General features: G+C 41.9%; 1 protein-coding gene across 1 annotated transcript in view; it reads left to right on the forward strand.

Annotated features, from left to right (window-relative positions):
• The window catches only part of TAPT1 (transmembrane anterior posterior transformation 1), a 287,059-nt gene that overhangs the window by 191,973 nt on the left and 73,700 nt on the right, over positions 1–21,386 (forward strand). The window contains exons 10-11 of the mRNA XM_053704116.1: positions 562–621; positions 8,920–8,988. Coding sequence (XP_053560091.1) covers positions 562–621; positions 8,920–8,988 — 129 coding nt within the window. The remainder of the gene's footprint in view (positions 1–561; positions 622–8,919; positions 8,989–21,386) is intronic.

Raw genomic sequence — 21,386 nt, forward strand, 5'->3', positions numbered from 1 at the left:
CCTTTATTTGTTTAAAGCATTCGCCACACTGAGCTGCTCAGGCAGCCCATGGCAGAACGCTATTTTGCTAATAGGTGACGTTTCCACCTCTTAGCAAATAGCCGTACGTTCCAGCAGGCGCCAAGCCGGATTTCCCGCACGGCTATTTGCTAAGAGTTGAAAACGTCACCTCTAAGCAAAACAGTGTTCTGCTGTGGGCTGCCTGAGCAGCTCAGTGCGGCGAACGCTTCAAACAAATAAAGGAGCTTTCAGCATGAAGTATTTTATCCTTCATGACTGAAAGTCCCCATTATTTGTTACAATGGTCAATCCTAGCGTTTCACAAACGCTAGGATTGACAATCGCTTTAATTTCTGCACCAGATTAAAAAATTGCTATTATCACAAATTTGAACTTTTTTAGTAATGTACTGCCAGAGAAAGTGAGGGACATAATTGTTTTTAGAGAAAAATTACCTCAAAGTCTGTGGTACTGGTTATACCCTTAGTCAATTAATATTAGATTTAAAAAGTAAAAATCAATGCTTTTGTGGCTAATGATTTTTTTCTGTATTGCTTGTAGGTGTACAGTGAATACCGAGCCAGTCTTGCCTTTGAACTTGTGAGCAGTCGGCAAAAAAATGTAAGTCTACAATGTACTTCAAAAGCATTTCAGAGCATAATAATGATGTTAATTGTTGCATCTTACAATGTTATTCACAATTTCTCCAACATTGGTGTGTCCGGTCCACGGCGTCATCCATTACTTGTGGGATATTCTCCTCCCCTACAGGGAAAGGCAAGGAGAGCACACAGCAAGAGCTGTCCATATAGCTCCCCCTCTGGCTCCGCCCCCCAGTCATTCTCCTTGCCGCTCTGAACAAGTAGCATCTCCACAGGGATGGTGAGGAGTTTGTGGTGTTAGTTGTAGTTTTTTATTTCTTCTATCAAGAGTTTGTTGTTTTAAAATAGTGCTGGTATGTACTATTTACTCTGAAACAGAAAGAGATGAAGAGTTCTGTTTAAAAGAGGAGTATGATTTTAGCAGCAGTAACTAAAATCAATTGCTGTTCCCACGCAGGACTGTTGAGATGAGAGAACTTCAGTTGGGGGGAACAGTTTGCAGACTTTTCTGCTCAAGGTATGACTAGCAATTTTTCTAACAAGACTGTGTAATGCTGGAAGGCTGTCATTTTCCCTCATGGGGATCGGTAAGCCATTTTCTTAGACTCTAAAAGAATAAAGGGCTTATTATGGGCTATTAACTGGTGGACACTCTTAAGGGCTAATTCGATTGTTTATTTAAGTTTTTATTTAAAGTTTGAAGTGGATGTCACACTTTTATTATTTGGGGAACGTTTTTTATCGCCAGGCACTAGTTAAGACACCTTTCCAGTCAGGAGGGGCCTTTCACTGTATTAGGCAGAGCCTCATTTTCGCGCCATTATTGCACAGTTTCTTTTAAGTACAGTGCATGCAGATGCATGTGAGAGGGTCTGGTGTCCACTGAAAAAGTTCCTAGAAGGCTTGAAATACCCCCCTGGGATAGTTGAAGTCACAACAAAGGCTGTGGCTGGGACTGTAGTGGGGTGCAAACGGCTCCGGTTTCCACATTTTAAGGGTTAACAGCTTTACAATTGGGGTGCAATACTTTGAATGCATTAAGACACTGTGGTGAAAATTTGGTAAAGATTGGATAATTCCTTCATAGTTTTTCACATATTCAGTAATAAAGTGTGCCCTGTTTAACATTTAAAGAGACAGTAACGGTTTTGTTTTAAAACGGTTTTTGAACTTTATTAACCAGTTTAAGCCTGTTTAACATGTCTGTACCTTCTGATAGATCATGTTCTGTATGTATGGAAGCCAATGTGGTTCCCCCTTCAAATATATGTGATAATTGTGCCATAGCGTCCAAACACAGTAAGGACAGTATTGTCACAAATAGTAAGGTTGCCCAGGATGATTCCTCAGATGAAGGAAGTAGAGATAGTTCTACATCTTCTCCTTCTGTGTCTATACCAGTTATGCCCGCGCAGGCGACCCCTAGTACTTCTAGCGCGCCAATGCTTGTTACTATGCAACAATTGACGGCAGTAATGGATAACTCCATAGCTAATATTTTATCCAAAATGCCAGCATTTCAGAGAAAGCGCGATTGCTCTGTTTTAAACACTGTAGAGCAGGAGGGCGCTGATGATAATTTTTCTGTCATACCCTCACACCAGTCTGAAGTGGCAGTGTGGGAGGGTTTCTCAGATGGAGAAATTTCTGATACAGGAAGAATTTCTCAGCAGGCAGAACCTGATGTTGTGACATTTAAATTTAAATCAGAGCATCTCCGCGCATTACTTAAGGAGGTGCTATCTACTCTGGATGATTGTGACAATCTGATCATCCCAGAAAACTTGTGCAAGATGGACAAGTTCCTAGAGGTCCCGGTGCACCCTGATGCCTTTCCGATACCTAAACGGGTGGCGGACATAGTGAAGAAGGAGTGGGAGAAGCCAGGCATACCTTTGTCCCTCCTCCTATATTTAAGAAATTGTTCCCTATGGTCGACCCCAGGAAGGACATATGGCAAACAGTCCCTAAGGTCGAGGGGGCAGTTTCTACACTAGCCAAACGCACGACCATTCCCATTGAGGACAATTGTGTTTTCAAAGATCCTATGGATAAAAAATTGGAGGGTTTGCTTAAAAAGATTTTTGTACAGCAAGGTTACCTCCTTCAACCTATTTTGTGCATTATTCCTGTCACTACAGCGGCGTGGTTCTGGTTCGAGGAACTGGAAAAGTCGCTCAGTAGGGAGACTCCGTATGAGGAAGTCATGGACAGAATTCACGCACTTAAGTTAGCTAATTCCTTTATTTTAGACGCCGCTTTGCAGTTAGCGAGATTAGCGGCGAAAAATTCAGGGTTTGCAATTGTGGCGCTCTGGCTAAAGTCTTGGTCGGCGGATGTATCTTCCAAGACAAAATTGCTTAATATCCCTTTCAAAGGTAAGACCCTTTTTGGGCCAGAATTGAAAGAAATTATTTCAGACATCACTGGGGGAAAGGGCCATGCCCTCCCACAGGATAGGCCTTTCAAGGCTAAGAATAAGTCCAATTTTCGTTCCTTTCTCAATTTCAGGAACGGACCGGCTTCTAACTCGGCAGCCTCTAGGCAAGAGGGTAACGCTTCCCAGACTAAACCAGGTTGGAAACCAATGCAAGGCTGGAATAAGGGTAAACAGGCCAAGAAGCCTGCTGCTGCTACCTAAACAGCATGAAGGGGTAGCCCCCGATCCGGGACCGGATCTAGTAGGGGACAGACTCTCTCTCTTTGCTTAGGCTTGGGCAAGAGATGTTCAGGATCCCTGGACACTAGAAATAGTCTCTCAGGGTTATCTTCTAGAATTCAAGGAACTACCCCCAAGGGGAAGGTTCCACATTTCTCACTTATCTTCAAACCAAATAAGTAGACAGGCATTCTTACATTGTGTAGAAGACCTGTTAAAGATGGGAGTGATACACCCAGTTCCAACTGTGGAACAAGGTCAGGGGTTTTTACTCAAATCTGTTTGTAGTTCCCAAAGAAGAGGGAACTTTCAGACCAATTCTGGATTTAAAAATTCTAAACAAATTTCTCAGAGTTCCATCGTTCAAAATGGAAACCATTTGAACAATTTTACCTACAATCCAGGAGGGTCAATATATGACTACCGTGGATTTAAAGGATGCGTATCTACATATTCCTATCCACAAAGATCATCATCAGTTCCTAAGGTTCGCCTTTCTGGACAAACATTTTCAGTTCGTGGCTCTCCCATTCGGACTAGCCACTGCTCCCAGAATTTTCACAAAGGTGCTCGGGTCCCTTCTAGCGGTTCTAAGACCAAGGGGCATTGCAGTGGCACCTTATCTGGACGACATTCTAATTCAAGCGTCGTCTCTTTCCAAGGCAAAGGCTCATACAGACATTGTTCTAGCCTTTCTCAGATCTCACGGGTGGAAGGTGAACGTAGAAAAGAGTTCCCTGTCTCCGTCGACAAGAGTTCCCTTTTTGGGAACAATAATAGATTCTTTTGAAATGAAGATCTTCCTGACAGAAGTCAGAAAGTCAAAGCTTCTAAACGCTTGTCAAGTTCTTCTCTCTATTCTGCAGCCTTCCATAGCTCAGTGCATGGAAGTAGTAGGGTTGATGGTTGCAGCAATGGACATAGTTCCTTTTGCTCGAATTCATCTAAGACCATTACAACTGTGCATGCTCCAGTAGACAGGATCACCTGTCTCAGGGAATGAGTTTCTGCAGACCAAAGTGGGTCATTGTCACGACCGACGCCAGTCTATCAGGCTGGGGCACGGTCTGGGATTCCCTGAAAATTCAGGGTTTATGGTCTCGGGAAGAGTCTTTTCTCCCGATCAACATCCTGGAACTGAGAGCGATATTCAATGCTCTCCGGGCTTGGCCTCATCTAGCGAAGGCCGGATACATAAGATTCCAGTCAGATAACATGACGACTGTAGCTTACATCAACCATCAGGGAGGAACAAGGAGTTCCTTGGCGATGAGAGAGGTATCCAAGATCATCAAATAAGCGGAGGATCACTCCTGCCACCTATCTGCAATCCACATCCCAGGAGTAGACAACTGGGAGGCGGATTATCTGAGTCGTCAGATTTTCTATCCGGGGGAGTGGGAACTCCACCCGGAGGTGTTTGCCCAGTTGACTCAATTATGGGGCATTCCAGACATGGATCTGATGGCGTCTCATCAGAACTTCAAGGTTCCTTGCTACGGGTCCAGATCCAGGGATCCCAAGGCCACTCTAGTGGATGCATTAGTGGCGCCTTGGTCGTTCAGCCTAGCTTGTGCGTTCCCACCCTTCCCTCTCCTTCCCAGGCTTGTAGCCAGGATCAAACAGGAGAAGACCTCGGTGATTCTGATAGCTCCTGCGTGGCCGCGCAGGACTTGGTATGCAGACCTGGTGAATATGTCATCGGCTCCACCATGGAAGCTACCTTTGAGACAGGATCTTCTAGTACAAGGTCCATTCGAACATCCAAATCTAATTTCTCTGCAGCTGACTGCTTGGAAATTGAACGTTTGATTTTATCCAAGCGTGGGTTTTCAAATTCAGTGATAGATCCAGAAAACCTATGTCTAGAAAGATTTACCATAAAATATGGAAAAGATATATCTGTTGGTGGGAATCCAAGGGATTCTCCTGGAGTAAGATTAAAATTCCTAAGATCCTCTCCTTTCTCCAAGAAGGTTTGGATAAGGGATTGTCAGCGAGTTCTCTAAAAGGACAGATTTCTGCTTTATCTGTCTTGTTATACAAACGACTGGCAGCTGTGCCAGAGGTACAAGCTTTTGTACAGGCTTTGGTCAGAATCAAACCTGTTTACAGACCCTTGTCTCCTCCTTGGAGTCTAAATTTAGTTCTTTCAGTTCTTCAGGGGGTTCCGTTTGAACCCTTACATTCCATAGATATCAAGTTGCTATCTTGGAAAGTTCTGTTTTTGGTTGCTATTTCTTCTGCTAGAAGAGTTTCTGAATTATCTGCTTTGCAGTGTGATCCACCCTATCTGGTGTTCCATTCAGATAAGGTTATTTTGCGTACCAAGCCTGGTTTTCTTCCAAAAGTTGTTTCCAACAAGAATATTAACTAGGAAATAGTTGTTCCTTCTTTGTGCCCGAATCCAGTTTCAAAGAAGGAACTTTTGTTACACAATTTAGATGTAGTCTGTGCTTTAAAGTTCTATTTAGAAGCAACAAAGAATTTTAGACAAACCTCATCCTTGTTTGTCGTTTTCTCTGGTAAGAGGAGAGGACAAAAAGCTATTGCTACCTCTTTTTCTTTCTGGCTGAAAAGCATTATCCGATTGGCTTATGAGACTGCCGGACGGCAGCCTCCTGAACGAATCACAGCTCACTCCACTAGGGCTGTGGCTTCCACATGGGCCTTCAAGAACGAGGCTTCTGTTAATCAGATATGTAAGGCAGCGACTTGGTCTTCTCTGCACACTTTTGCCAAATTTTACAAATTTGATATTTTGCTTTTTCGGAGGCTGTTTTTGGGAGAAAGGTTTTGCAAGCTGTGGTGCCTTCTGTTTAGGTAACCTGATTTGCTCCCTCCCTTCATCCGTGTCCTAAAGCTTTGGTATTGGTTCCCACAAGTAATGGATGACGCCGTGGACTGGACACACCAATGTTGGAGAAAACAGAATTTATGCTTACCTGATAAATTACTTTCTCCAACGGTGTGTCCGGTCCACGGCCCGCCCTGGTTTTTTAATCAGGTTTGAAAAAATTTTCTTTTTCTTTATACACTACAGTCACCACGGCACCCTATAGTTTCTCCTTTTTCTCCTAACCGTCGGTCGAATGACTGGGGGGCGGAGCCAGAGGGGGAGCTATATGGACAGCTCTTGCTGTGTGCTCTCCTTGCCTTTCCCTGTAGGGGAGGAGAATATCCCACAAGTAATGGATGACGCCGTGGACCGGACACACCGTTGGAGAAAGTAATTTATCAGGTAAGCATAAATTCTGTTTTTATTTGATTAAAATTGTATTTTCTTAATTTTACTTACAAATTGTATACTTAAGCCACTCTATGACGTATTGTAACATGTTTAATAAAGCTTTATTGAAACATTTCATGGTAGCTCACAAACAAAATGCCACCTTCTAATATTTTTATATTATTATAATCCATTCATTGTAATTGCGCCAACAGATTCTGCAGTGCTAATATTTTTTTTTAAAGAATAAATATTTGAGATAGTATGTTTTGTTCTGCCATAGTTTGATTTTAAAATAAAGTGTGGCGCCAGGTGTAGATATCTAAGCTCCCTTACAAGCTACCTCTTCCCAGAAGATAGCCAAAAGTTAAAGAATCTAAAATAAATAGTAGTTGTTAAGGAGCGCTTATTAAAGCGAAAGTATCTAGGGGGACAATAAGGTGAACTATAAACAATAAGTATTTATTACTAAGACAATTTATGGGACAACAATTTAAATTCTAAAAAGCATATAGGGACGTCTCCCTTGATAACAAAAAGGTTAGAGATATTAAGATGAGTCTCAAATTAAAAGATCACATTATCAATCCTATGATAAAATATAAAATCAAAATCACATAAAAGGGGTTGCAACAATATTTTAGTTTAGGCTAAAATGATAAAACAAAATACTGGAGATTCCACCTTAAGACTAAACAAACTCCGTTTTCACTCTTATGTGAACTCCGGATATATATCCTCTTGCAACAAAGTCATATATCAGATATGTGTTTGTCACTGAGATCGCTGATTGCCTGAACAGGGAACAGGAGTACACCTTGTATATACTGAGGATAAGTTTCCTCTTGCAGCAGAAATCCTAAATGAAAAGGGTATTTGTATCGTTAAGTGTGTTAATTCTATTGGCACTGATCCAACAAACACACTGAGTTTAGATTGCGATACAGATATGTTCTGCCGGGAAGACAATACGTTCTAATAGTGAGTGGAACAGGTGTCAGTCTTACTGGTAGCCTCAGATGCGTTTATTCTGCAAATTGTAGCTTGTAGCGCTCTTCTCCGGTAGTCTGTGCGATTCATGGCGTCTCCCTTAGGTCCCACGTGACTCCAATGCTGTCACTTCCCTTTAGATGAAACCATGGACCTAGAGCCATTACTCTGTTGCACGCCCATGCGTGTTGTAGGAACTTGAAGGAGCAAACGGCCATTTGTGGTGTTACACCTTCCCTGTACTTGGTATCCGTCCCGGCACAACATATCTGTATGGCGATCTAAACTCAGAGTGTTTGTTGGATCAGTGCCAATATAATTAACACACTTAGCCATACAAATACCCTTTTCATTTGGGATTTCTGCTGCAAGAGGAAACTTATTCTCAGTATATACAAGGTGTACTCCTGTTCAGTGCCTAAAGGCAATCAGTGATCTCAGTGACATAAACACATATGATATGACTTTGTTGCGAGAGGATATATATCCGGAGTTCACATAAGAGTGAAAACGGACTTTGTTTAGTCTTAAGGTGGAATCTCCAGTATTTTGTTTTATCGTTTTAGCCTAAACTATTGTTGCAGCCCCTTTTTATGTGATTTTGATTATATATTTTATCATAGGATTGATATTGTGAGCTTTTAATTTGAGACTCATCTTAATATCTATAACCTTTTTGTTATCAAGGGAGACGTCCCTATATGCTTTATACAATTTAAATTGTTGTTCCATAAATTGTCTTAGTAATAAATACTTATTGTTTTACATATATTTAGATTCTTCACCTTATTGTCCCCCTAGATACCTTAGCTTCAATTAGCGCTCCTTAACTACTACTATTTATTTTGTTCTGCCATAGTAACCTTAGACTATCCCCAATGTTTTCAGGTCACATCTCTAAAACCATTTAATGTAAAAAGAAAATAATGTGGACATAGTAATATTAAAGGGACAGGAAACACCAACATTTTCTTTCATGATTTGGATAGAACATACAATTTTAAACATCTTTCCAATATACTTCTATTATCAAATTTACTTCATTATCTTGTTCTCTTTTGCTAAAGGAACAGCATTGCACTACTGGCATCTAGCAGAATACATCTAGTTAGCCAATCACAAGAGACAAATCAGTGCCGGCACCAATCAGCAGTAGCTCCCACTAGTGTAGGATATGTGCGTATTCAATTTAAAAAAGGGATACCAAGAGAACAAAGCACATTTGAAAATAGAAGTCAATTTAAAAGTGTTATAAAATAACACGCTCTATCAGAATCATGCACGTTTAATTTTGACTTTTCTATCCCTTTAACACCTCTTTGAATAATGATTAAATTTGGTAACAATTTAACTACCTAGTGAAATAATTGTGCCAGTTTCCCTACAGTGATTAGAGCCATGCTTAGACCATTGTAAAATGTTACATTTTCTTCTTTCAGGCTTACACGGATTACAGTGACTCTGTTTCCAGGAGAATGGGTTTTATACCTCTTCCTCTAGCTGTTCTTGTAAGTATAAATATAGAGCTAATGTATATTTCTTAATACTATCAATCCTGCTTTTTGTCTTCTTTTGTGCCTGAAATGATAATATAGCAGTGATCTATCAACAGTCATTATTGTTTATTGCCTCAGAAATAGTATTTACTTGTACTTCATCACTTAAAGTTAAAGTTATTTTGACAGAAATACAATAGCTAATAACTTAATACAGGTAGAAAACTCTTTATCCAAACTGCTTGGGACAAGAAAAGGTTGGTATTTCGGAATAGTTTGGCTTGAGAAGGGATGGAACCAAGTGTAAACAATAATGGGGCGATTTATCAAGCTGAGACGGACAGGGGCTCACGTACGTGCCCCTGTCTGCCGCAGCTCGGCTCTGGCGGGCTGAATTCCCCTGGCAGAATTCAATATTGCACGCAAGCGCTATTTTGCGCTCGTGTGCAATCCCACCCCCAGGCAGGAGCTGGCAATCTCCCCGGTCGGACTATACCGGGGAGATTGAAATTTGCCACTTTAGAGGTGGCGAAAGGTTAGGAAAGCAGCGATCTGATGACCGCTGCTTGTTAAATACGGCGTGCAGGTTCTCATGTTAGAACCTGCAGTTGTATGGGGTCGAAAGGCTTGTGAAGCCTTTAATAAATAGACTCTTAAGTCAATACAGTTTATACGTGTAACCTTAAGGTAGTTTTATATTTTTAATACTTTTGTATATAGGGTACCATCAGAAACTGTATTTTTATTTATTTATTTTAACAAATATTAATTAAAAAGGTTGGATTTCAGAATAAGTTTGGATTTTGGAATTCCAGATTTGGGAATATGTACCTGTAATACCTTTCCAGCAGACTGTTTGGCATCTCAGTTCAGTTTTCTCTTATATTAAAACCAGAAATATCATTGACTATTCCATGTGGCAATATATGTTTACCCACTCACTCAACACCTATTCCTACTCCCCACTCATGAAATATTGTGTGACACTTGATAAAAAAAAATATATATATCAAATGAGTGTTACGGACTCTTGGGATACTGTCCTTCACTGTCCCTTGTAAGAAGAGCTTATTGATCCATATAAGACATTTTTCTCCAACATAGGTGTGTCCGGTCCACGGCGTCATCCTTACTTGTGGGATATTCTCTTCCCCAACAGGAAATGGCAAAGAGCCCAGCAAAGCTGGTCACATGATCCCTCCTAGGCTCCGCCTACCCCAGTCATTCTCTTTGCCGTTGTACAGGCAACATCTCCACGGAGATGGCTTAGAGTTTTTTTTTAGTGTTTAACTGTAGTTTTTATTATTCAATCAAGAGTTTGTTATTTTAAAATAGTGCTGGTATGTACTATTTACTCAGAAACAGAAAAGAGATGAAGATTTCTGTTTGTATGAGGAAAATGATTTTAGCACCGTAACTAAAATCCATGGCTGTTCCACACAGGACTGTTGAGAGCAATTAACTTCAGTTGGGGGAACAGTGTGCAGTCTCTTGCTGCTTGAGGTATGACACATTCTTACAAGACGATGTAATGCTGGAAGCTGTCATTTTTCCCTATGGGATCCGGTAAGCCATGTTTATTACGATGGTAATTAAGGGCTTCACAAGGGCTTATTAAGTTTGTAGACTTTTCTGGGCTAAATCGATTCAGTTTTAAAACATATTTAGCTTTGAGGAATCATTTTATCTGGGTTTATTGATATTATAATATCGGCAGGCACTGTATTAGACACCTTATTTCTCTGGGGCTTTCCCAAAGCATAAGCAGAGCCTCATTTTCGCGCCGGTGTGGCGCACTTGTTTTTGAGAGGCATGGCATGCAGTCGCATGTGAGAGGAGCTCTGATACTTAGAAAAGACTTTCTGAAGGCGTCATTTGGTATCGTATTCCCCTTTTGGTTTGGTTGGGTCTCAGCAAAGCAGATACCAGGGACTGTAAAGGGGTTAAAGTGTTAAAACGGCTCCGGTTCCGTTATTTTAAGGGTTAAAGCTTCCAAATTTGGTGTGCAATACTTTTAAGGCTTTAAGACACTGTGGTGAAAATTTGGTGAATTTTGTACAATTCCTTCATGTTTTTTCGCAATTGCAGTAATAAAGTGTGTTCAGTTTAAAATTTAAAGTGACAGTAACGGTTTTATTTTAAAACGTTTTTTGTACTTTATTATCAAGTTTATGCCTGTTTAACATGTCTGAACTACCAGATAGACTGTGTTCTGAATGTGGGGAAGCCAGAATTCCTGTTCATTTAAATAAATGTGATTTATGTGATAATGACAATGATGCCCAAGATGATTCCTCAAGTGAGGGGAGTAAGCATGGTACTGCATCATTCCCTCCTTCGTCTACACGAGTCTTGCCCACTCAGGAGGCCCCTAGTACATCTAGCGCGCCAATACTCCTTACTATGCAACAATTAACGGCTGTAATGGATAATTCTGTCAAAAACATTTTAGCCAAAATGAACCCTTGTCAGCGTAAGCGTGGCTGCTCTGTTTTAGTTACTGAAGAGCATGACGACGCTGATATTAATATCTCTGAAGGGCCCCTAACCCAATCTGAGGGGGCCAGGGAGGTTTTGTCTGAGGGAGAAATTACTGATTCAGGGAACATTTCTCAACAGGCTGAACCTGATGTAATTGCATTTAAATTTAAGTTGGAACATCTCCGCATTCTGCTTAAGGAGGTATTATCCACTCTGGATGATTGTGAAAAGTTGGTCATCCCAGAGAAACTATGTAAAATGGACAAGTTCCTAGAGGTGCCGGAGCTCCCAGAAGCTTTTCCTATACCCAAGCGGGTGGCGGACATTGTTAATAAAGAATGGGAAAGGCCCGGTATTCCTTTCGTCCCTCCCCCCATATTTAAAAAATTGTTTCCTATGGTCGACCCCAGAAAGGACTTATGGCAGACAGTCCCCAAGGTCGAGGGAGCGGTTTCTACTTTAAACAAACGCACCACTATACCCATAGAGGATAGTTGTGCTTTCAAAGATCCTATGGATAAAAAATTAGAAGGTTTGCTTAAAAAGATGTTTGTTCAGCAGGGTTACCTTCTACAACCAATTTCATGCATTGTCCCTGTCACTACAGCCGCATGTTTCTGGTTTGATGAACTGATAAAGGCGCTCGATAGTGATTCTCCTCCTTATGAGGAGATTATGGACAGAATCAATGCTCTCAAATTGGCTAATTCTTTCACCCTAGACGCCACTTTGCAATTGGCTAGGTTAGCGGCTAAGAATTCTGGGTTTGCTATTGTGGCGCGCAGAGCGCTTTGGTTGAAATCTTGGTCGGCTGACGCGTCTTCCAAGAACAAGCTACTAAACATTCCTTTCAAGGGGAAAACGCTGTTTGGCCCTGACTTGAAAGAGATTATCTCGGATATCACTGGGGGTAAGGGCCACGCCCTTCCTCAGGATCGGCCTTTCAAGGCGAAAAATAGACCCAATTTTCGTCCCTTTCGTAAAAACGGACCAGCCCAAAGTGCTACGTCCTCTAAGCAAGAGGGTAATACTTCTCAAGCCAAGCCAGCTTGGAGACCAATGCAAGGCTGGAACAAGGGAAAACAGGCCAAGAAGCCTGCCACTGCTACCAAGACAGCATGAAATATTGGCCCCCGATCCGGGACCGGATCTGGTGGGGGGCAGACTCTCTCTCTTCGCTCAGGCTTGGGCAAGAGATGTTCTGGATCCTTGGGCGCTAGAAATAGTCTCCCAGGGTTATCTTCTGGAATTCAAGGGACTTCCCCAAGGGGGAGGTTCCACAGGTCTCAGTTGTCTTCAGACCACATAAAAGGACAGGCGTTCTTACATTGTGTAGAAGACCTGTTAAAAATGGGAGTGATTCATCCTGTTCCACTAAGAGAACAAGGGATGGGGTTCTACTCCAATCTGTTCATAGTTCCCAAAAAAGAGGGAACGTTCAGACCAATCTTAGATCTCAAGATCTTAAACAAGTTTCTCAAGGTTCCATCTTTCAAGATGGAAACCATTCGAACTATTCTTCCTTCCATCCAGGAGGGTCAATTCATGACCACGGTGGATTTAAAGGATGCGTATCTACATATTCCTATCCACAAGGAACATCATCGGTTCCTAAGGTTTGCATTCCTGGACAAACATTACCAGTTCGTGGCGCTTCCTTTCGGATTAGCCACTGCTCCAAGGATTTTCACAAAGGTACTAGGCTCCCTTCTAGCGGTGCTAAGACCAAGGGGCATTGCAGTAGTACCTTACCTGGACGACATTCTGATTCAAGCGTCGTCCCTTCCTCAAGCAAAGGCTCACACGGACATTGTCCTGGCCTTTCTCAGATCTCACGGCTGGAAAGTGAACGTGGAAAAGAGTTCTCTATCCCCGTCAACAAGGGTTCCCTTCTTGGGAACAATTATAGACTCTTTAGAAATGAGGATCTTTCTAACAGAGGCCAGAAAAACAAAACTTCTAGACTCTTGTCGGATACTTCATTCCGTTCCTCTTCCTTCCATAGCTCAGTGCATGGAAGTGATCGGGTTGATGGTAGCGGCGATGGACATAGTTCCTTTTGCGCGCATTCATCTAAGACCATTACAACTGTGCATGCTCAGTCAGTGGAATGGGGACTATACAGACTTGTCTCCGAAGATACAAGTAAATCAGAGGACCAGAGACTCACTCCGTTGGTGGCTGTCCCTGGACAATCTGTCTCAAGGGATGACGTTCCGCAGACCAGAGTGGGTCATTGTCACGACCGACGCCAGTCTAATGGGCTGGGGCGCGGTCTGGGGATCCCTGAAAGCTCAGGGTCTTTGGTCTCGGGAAGAATCTCTTCTACCGATAAATATTCTGGAACTGAGAGCGATATTCAATGCTCTCAAGGCCTGGCCTCGGCTAGCGAGGACCAAGTTCATACGGTTTCAATCAGACAACATGACATCTGTTGCGTACATCAACCATCAGGGGGGAACAAGGAGTTCCCTAGCGATGGAAGAAGTGACCAAAATCATTCTATGGGCGGAGTCTCACTCCTGCCACCTGTCTGCTATCCACATCCCAGGAGTGGAAAATTGGGAAGCGGATTTTCTGAGTCGTCAGACATTGCATCCGGGGGAGTGGGAACTCCATCCGGAAATCTTTGCCCAAGTCACTCACCTGTGGGGCATTCCAGACATGGATCTGATGGCCTCTCGTCAGAACTTCAAAGTTCCTTGCTACGGGGCCAGATCCAGGGATCCCAAGGCGGCTCTAGTGGATGCACTAGTAGCACCTTGGACCTTCAAACTAGCTTATGTGTTCCCGCCATTTCCTCTCATCCCCAGGCTGGTAGCCAGGATCAATCAGGAGAGGGCGTCGGTGATCTTGATAGCTCCTGCGTGGCCACGCAGGACTTGGTATGCAGATCTGGTGAATATGTCATCGGCTCCACCTTGGAAGCTACCTTTGAGACGAGACCTTCTTGTTCAGGGTCCGTTCGAACATCCGAATCTGGTTTCACTCCAGCTGACTGCTTGGAGATTGAACGCTTGATTTTATCGAAGCGAGGATTCTCAGATTCTGTTATCGATACTCTTGTTCAGGCCAGAAAGCCTGTAACTAGAAAGATTTACCACAAAATTTGGAAAAAATATATCTGTTGGTGTGAATCTAAAGGATTCCCTTGGGACAAGGTTAAGATTCCTAGGATTCTATCCTTCCTTCAAGAAGGATTGGAAAAAGGATTATCTGCTAGTTCCCTGAAGGGACAGATTTCTGCCTTGTCGGTATTACTTCACAAAAAGCTGGCAGCTGTGCCAGATGTTCAAGCCTTTGTTCAGGCTTTGGTTAGAATCAAGCCTGTTTACAAACCTTTGACTCCTCCTTGGAGTCTCAATTTAGTTCTTTCAGTTCTTCAGGGGGTTCCGTTTGAACCCTTACATTCCGTTGATATTAAGTTATTATCTTGGAAAGTTTTGTTTTTAGTTGCGATTTCTTCTGCTAGAAGAGTCTCAGAATTATCTGCTCTGCAGTGTTCTCCTCCTTATCTGGTGTTCCATGCAGATAAGGTGGTTTTACGTACTAAACCTGGTTTTCTTCCAAAAGTTGTTTCTAACAAAAACATTAACCAGGAGATTATCGTACCTTCTCTGTGTCCAAAACCAGTTTCAAAGAAGGAACGTTTGTTGCACAATTTGGATGTTGTTCGCGCTCTAAAATTCTATTTAGATGCTACAAAGGATTTTAGACAAACATCTTCCTTGTTTGTTGTTTATTCAGGTAAAAGGAGAGGTCAAAAAGCAACTTCTACCTCTCTCTCTTTTTGGATTAAAAGCATCATCAGATTGGCTTACGAGACTGCCGGACGGCAGCCTCCCGAAAGAATCACAGCTCATTCCACTAGGGCTGTGGCTTCCACATGGGCCTTCAAGAACGAGGCTTCTGTTGATCAGATATGTAGGGCAGCGACTTGGTCTTCACTGCACACTTTTACCAAATTTTACAAGTTTGATACTTTTGCTTCTTCTGAGGCTATTTTTGGGAGAAAGGTTTTGCAAGCCGTGGTGCCTTCCATTTAGGTGACCTGATTTGCTCCCTCCCTTCATCCGTGTCCTAAAGCTTTGGTATTGGTTCCCACAAGTAAGGATGACGCCGTGGACCGGACACACCTATGTTGGAGAAAACAGAATTTATGTTTACCTGATAAATTTCTTTCTCCAACGGTGTGTCCGGTCCACGGCCCGCCCTGGTTTTTTTAATCAGGTCTGATAATTTATTTTCTTTAACTACAGTCACCACGGTACCATATGGTTTCTCCTATGCAAATATTCCTCCTTAACGTCGGTCGAATGACTGGGGTAGGCGGAGCCTAGGAGGGATCATGTGACCAGCTTTGCTGGGCTCTTTGCCATTTCCTGTTGGGGAAGAGAATATCCCACAAGTAAGGATGACGCCGTGGACCGGACACACCGTTGGAGAAAGAAATTTATCAGGTAAACATAAATTCTGTTATTTGAGATGTTAAAGGGACAATGTGTACTGTGATTTTTGTTTTCCTTCTTAATACAGAGAGAGTCCACAGCTGCATTCATTACTTGTGGGAATACTGAACCTGGCCACCAGGAGGAGGCAAAGACATCCCAGCCAAAAGCTTAAATACCTCCCCCACTTCCCTCATCCCCCAGTGATTATTTGCTTTTCGTCACAGGAGGTTGGCATTGAAGTGTCAGAAGATTTCGGAGTAGTTCCTTAGGAAGGGTATCTACCCTTTGAGATGGGACTGGAGTTTTAAGTAGTCTTGTCAGCCTCTCAGTGAGAGAAAGTTAGTCTGGAGATGCAGGGAGAGTCTTTCTGCAAAACCATCCAGACTTATATTAACAGCTCCTAAGCAATCAGCGTTGACGAGTTTCGCTGCCTGCTTTTCTTCACTCAAGTCCATGTCAGAAGCAACACTATAGTCTGTGAAACTTGAAGGGCCGTGTTTTCTGTTTCACTGCATAGATTCCGGTAAGATCGTTTCATTTTTTTATACATATGTTAATGATAGAAGACAGGGTCACCCCCCTGAGGGGAATTATTGAAAAGTGGGGTTTTTAATAATATTTGTTATGTGATTTCGGTTGCTTTATATGTAGGAGACGTTTGGGCTCATAGGCCGATACGAAACGTACAGGTTATTTTTTATTTTATTATTCATATTTGTGAGCTGCGCAGATTTCTTAAGCTGGCGCGCTTTTTCCTTAGCAGGGGCGGTCCTGCATGACGCACCGTGTGATTGGGAATGGTTAAGTTTTTCCATTTCCTATTCCTGACTGAGTGTGCGAGGAGTGAGTTTTTCTATCTTTCTGGGTCATAGGAGGTGGTGAGTGCCCCAGCCATTGGGGATATAAGGTGCCGATTGTTTTTTCTATAATTTAAATTAGACGAGTTATGGAGGATTCTGATATTTTAGAGAGGGATCCCTCTAATACAGAATTTGATACCTGTGAATATTGTGAGGAGGCCCGGGTAGTCCAGCCCTCTCAATTATGTTCCGTATGCCGCTTCAGGGTGTTCTCATCAAACAATGTTGAGATGTTAGAGACCAGTGAGCTGTCCGCCTCTGAGGATTCCTCGTCTCGTGAGGTGTGTTCCCTAGAATATTCTGTTCCTACACATGCAGTTTCCCCAGGTACCGCTGCTCCTTCGCCTGAAGGGGGCTTTTTTCCACCAGAGGTTACTGCGCAGTTCCGCATGGCCATTTCTACAGCCTTAGCGATTTTGCCTTTTCCTGCTACGTGCAAGCGAAGGGTTAATCCATGCACTCCTGCCCAGGGACCATCGTGTAAATTGACGATTGTATCCGATCAGTCATCTGGGTATGCGGTTCCCTCAGAGGCTTCAGAGGTAGGACCTCCAGGGTCAAAGTTTACTGATTTGATTCCTCCGACTGAAGAGGATTTAGCATTTAGATTTAGAATAGCACGCCTGCGCTTGCTTCTGAGAGAAGTTTTGGCGATGTTAGAGATTTCTAGTACTGATCTGTCAGTCGAATCTCAGTCTTCTAAATCGGATAGCGATTTTGATTAGACGAGTGGAGCAGGATGGAGATCCTATTCTTCTCGTCTATATATTTTTATTTTCAGAATCCCAGTTCCAAGCTCTATAGGGGGGGTTGTGTCGTATGACAGGCAGGACCTGTGTTTGCACATTCCTTCTTGGCTATCACTTTTATGCGCTTGACTATTTTCTTTTCTTTCATGTAATTGGCAAGAGTCCATGAGCTAGTGACATATGGGATATACAATCCTACCAGGAGGGGCAAAGTTTCCCAAACCTCAAAATGCCTATAAATACACCCCTCACCACACCCACAATTCAGTTTTACAAACTTTGCCCTCCTATGGAGGTGGTGAAGTAAGTTTTGTGCTAAGATTTCTACGTTGATATGCGCTTCTCAGCATTGTTGAAGCCCGATTCCTCTCAGAGTACAGCGAATGTCAGAGGAACGTGAAGGGAGTATCACCTATTTGAATTCAATGATTTCCCTAATGGGGGTCTATTTCATAGGTTCTCTGTTATCGGTCGTAGAGATTCATCTCCTACCTCCCTTTTCAGATCGACGATATACTCTCAATTTACCATTACCTCTACTAATAACTGTTTTAGTACTGGTTTGGCTATCTGCTATATGTGGATGGGTCTCTTTTGGTAAGTATGTTTTTTATTACTTAAGACACCTCAGCTATGGTTTGGCACTTTATGCATTTATATAAAGTTCTAAATATATGTATTGTACTTATATTTGCCATGAGTCAGGTTCATGTATTTCCTTCAGCAGACTGTCAGTTTCATATTTGGGGAATTTAAATATTTTTAGAAATTTTTTTCTTACCTGGGTTTAGTCTTTTTTTTCAATTGACTACTTCTTGCTATTGCGGGTATTAGGCCCGCGGGTGCGTCAAATGCTAAACTTTATTGCGTCATTCTTGGAGCAAAAATATTTTTGGCGCGAAAAATACATTTATGACGCAACTTCGTAATTTCTGGCGTCATACGTGACGCCGAGACCTTTCACACGGTGGCGTCAGTGACGCGAGTGTGTCATTTCCGGTTATTTTTTACATTATTTCAATACCCCATTGATGTTTGCCTCTTGCTTTTTTCTCTTTCAGAGGCCTATGCTTTTGCATTTTTTCCCATTCCTGAAACTGTCATATAAGGAAATAGATAATTTTGCTTTATATGTTGTTTTTTCTCTTACATTGAGCAAGATGTCCCAATCTGATCCTGTCTCAGAAGTTTCTGCTGGAACATTGCTGCCTGATATCGGGTCTACCAAAGCTAAGTGCATTTGTTGTAAAAGTGTAGAAATTATTCCACCAAATGTCATTTGTAATAGTTGTCATGATAAACTTTTACATGCAGATAGTGTTTCCATCAGTAATAGTACATTGCCAGTTGCAGTTCCTTCAACTTCTAATGTACATGATATACCTGTAAATTTTAAAGAATTTGTTTCTGATTCTATTCTGAAGGCTTTGTCTGCATTTCCACCTTCTAATAGACGTAAAAGGTCTTTTAAAACTTAGTATATGAAACAATAGTATATGCGTTCTTTATTAAAAGAAGTGTTAATTGAGGTAACCAGTCCTATTGACGTTCAGTCTAATAAACGTTTAAATGCTGTTTTTAAACTTCCTGTGGTTTCCCCAGGGGTTTTTCCTATTCCTGAGGCTATTTCTGATATGATTTCTAGGGAATGGAATAAGCCAGGTACTTCTTTTATTCCTTCTTCAAGGTTTAAAAAATTGTATCCTTTATCAGCAAAATCTATAGAGTTTTGGGAAAAAATCCCCAAAGTTAATGGGGCTATTTCTACTCTTGCTAAACATACCACTATTCCTATGGAAGATAGTACTTCCTTTAAGGATCCTTTAGATAGGAAGCTTGAATCTTATCTAAGGAAGGCCTATTTATATTCAGGTCATCTTCTCAGACCTGCTATTTCTTTGGCTGATGTTGCGGCTGCCTCAACTTTTTGGTAGCAGAATTTAGCGCAACGAGAATTGGATCCTGACATATCTAGCATTACTCGCTTACTGCAACATGCTAATAATTTTAGTTGTGATGCCATTTTTTATATTATCAAAATTCATGTTAGATCCATGTCTTTAGCTGTATTAGCTAGAAGAGCTTTGTGGCTTAAATCTTGGAATGCTGATATGACATCTAAATCTAGATTACTATCTCTTTCTTTCCAAGGTAATAATTTATTTGGTTCTCAGTTGGATTCTATTATTTCAACTATAACTGGAGGAAAAGGAGTTTTTCTGCCTCAGGATAAAAAACCTAAGGGTAAATCTAAGCCTTCCTCAAATTGGAATAAATCAAAGCCATTTAGGAAACCAAAGTCTGCCCCTAAGTCCGCATGAAGGTGCGGCCCTCATTCCAGCTCAGCTGGTAGGGGGCAGATTAAGGTTTTTCAAGGATTTTTGGATAAAATCTGTCCAAAATCATTGGATTCAGAGCATTGTCTCTCAAGGGTATCGAATAGGATTCAAAGTAAGACCTCCTGTGAGAAGATTTTTTTCTCTCACGCATCCCTGTTAATCCAGTAAAAGCTCAGGCTTTTCTGAAGTGTGTTTCAGACCTGGAGTCTTCAGGGGTAATCATGCCAGTTCCTCCTCAGGAACAAGGTTTGGGGTTTTATTCAAACCTATTCATTGTACCAAAGAAAGAAAACTTATTCAGACCAGTTCTGGATCTGAAAATTTTGAATCGTTATGTAAGAGTACCAACTTTCAAGATGGTGACTATAAGGACTATTCTGCCTTTTGTTCAGCAAGGACATTATATGTCCACAATAGACTTGCAGGATGCATACCTTCATATTCCGATTCATCAGTTTCTGAGATTCTCTTTTCTAGACAAGCATTACCAATTTGTTGCTCTTCCATTTGGCCTAGCAACAGCTCCAAGGATCTTTTCAAAGGTTCTGGGTGCCCTATTATCTGTAATCGGAGAACAGGGTATTGCAGTGTTTCCTTATTTGGACGATATCTTGGTACTAGCTCAGTCTTTACATACTGCAGAATCTCACACAAATCAACTAGTGTTGTTTCTTCGGAAACATGGTTGGAGGATCAATTTACCAAAAAGTTTCTTTTTAGGCTTCCAGATAGATTCAGTGTCCATGACTCTGTCTCTAACAGACAAGAGACGTTTAAAATTGGTCGCAGCATGCCGGCACCTTCAGTCTCAGTCATTCCCTTCAGTGGCTATGTGCATGGAAGTTTTAGGTCTCATGACTGCAGCATCGGACGCAATCCCCTTTGCTCGTTTTCACATGAGACCTCTACAGCTTTGCATGCTTAATCAATGGTGCAGGGATTATACAAAGATATCCTGTCTTTCTGTGCAGTTTGTCTTCTCTTGATTTTGTCTTTGGCAGAGAAGCCTTTCAGGAGACTTTTGGAGTCATTGTCCTGGTACCTGTCACAGTGTGAGAATATTTTCATTCCACTGTTGTTTCAGGGTCCAATAGGGAGGGGTTTCCCGTCCTATTTGGATTCTACGTACGGTACTTAAGCAGAGCTTATTATGTCTCCTCCTTGAGGGAGAATATATGGTTCCCTCTACCTTTTTGTTAAGGAACTCTGCAGGTTCACTGTCGAAGGATATCTTTCCTTTTTCATTCCTTTTGGGTAAAATCCGGTTCTCATGGCCTGTCTCTTCCAGTAAACCTCGTTTCTGATCCTAGTTTTTTTGGGGGGGGAATCTGGGGTTTAATTTGGCAGTATCCTGATTCCCGATTTATCAGTAGCTCCCTGGTCTTGGCGATTTTGGTTTACTTACTGTCCCTTAAGACTTTATGGGATTTTCCTCTGTCTTCTCCGATCCTCAAAGATGGATCTAGACCAGAGTTCTCTGGTGTAGATGCCAGGGGGGGATCCCTGGAAGCTAAAATTGTTTTTTTTAAT

The sequence above is a fragment of the Bombina bombina genome, chromosome 2 (genome assembly GCF_027579735.1).
Source record: "Bombina bombina isolate aBomBom1 chromosome 2, aBomBom1.pri, whole genome shotgun sequence".
Taxonomy (NCBI): domain Eukaryota; kingdom Metazoa; phylum Chordata; class Amphibia; order Anura; family Bombinatoridae; genus Bombina; species Bombina bombina.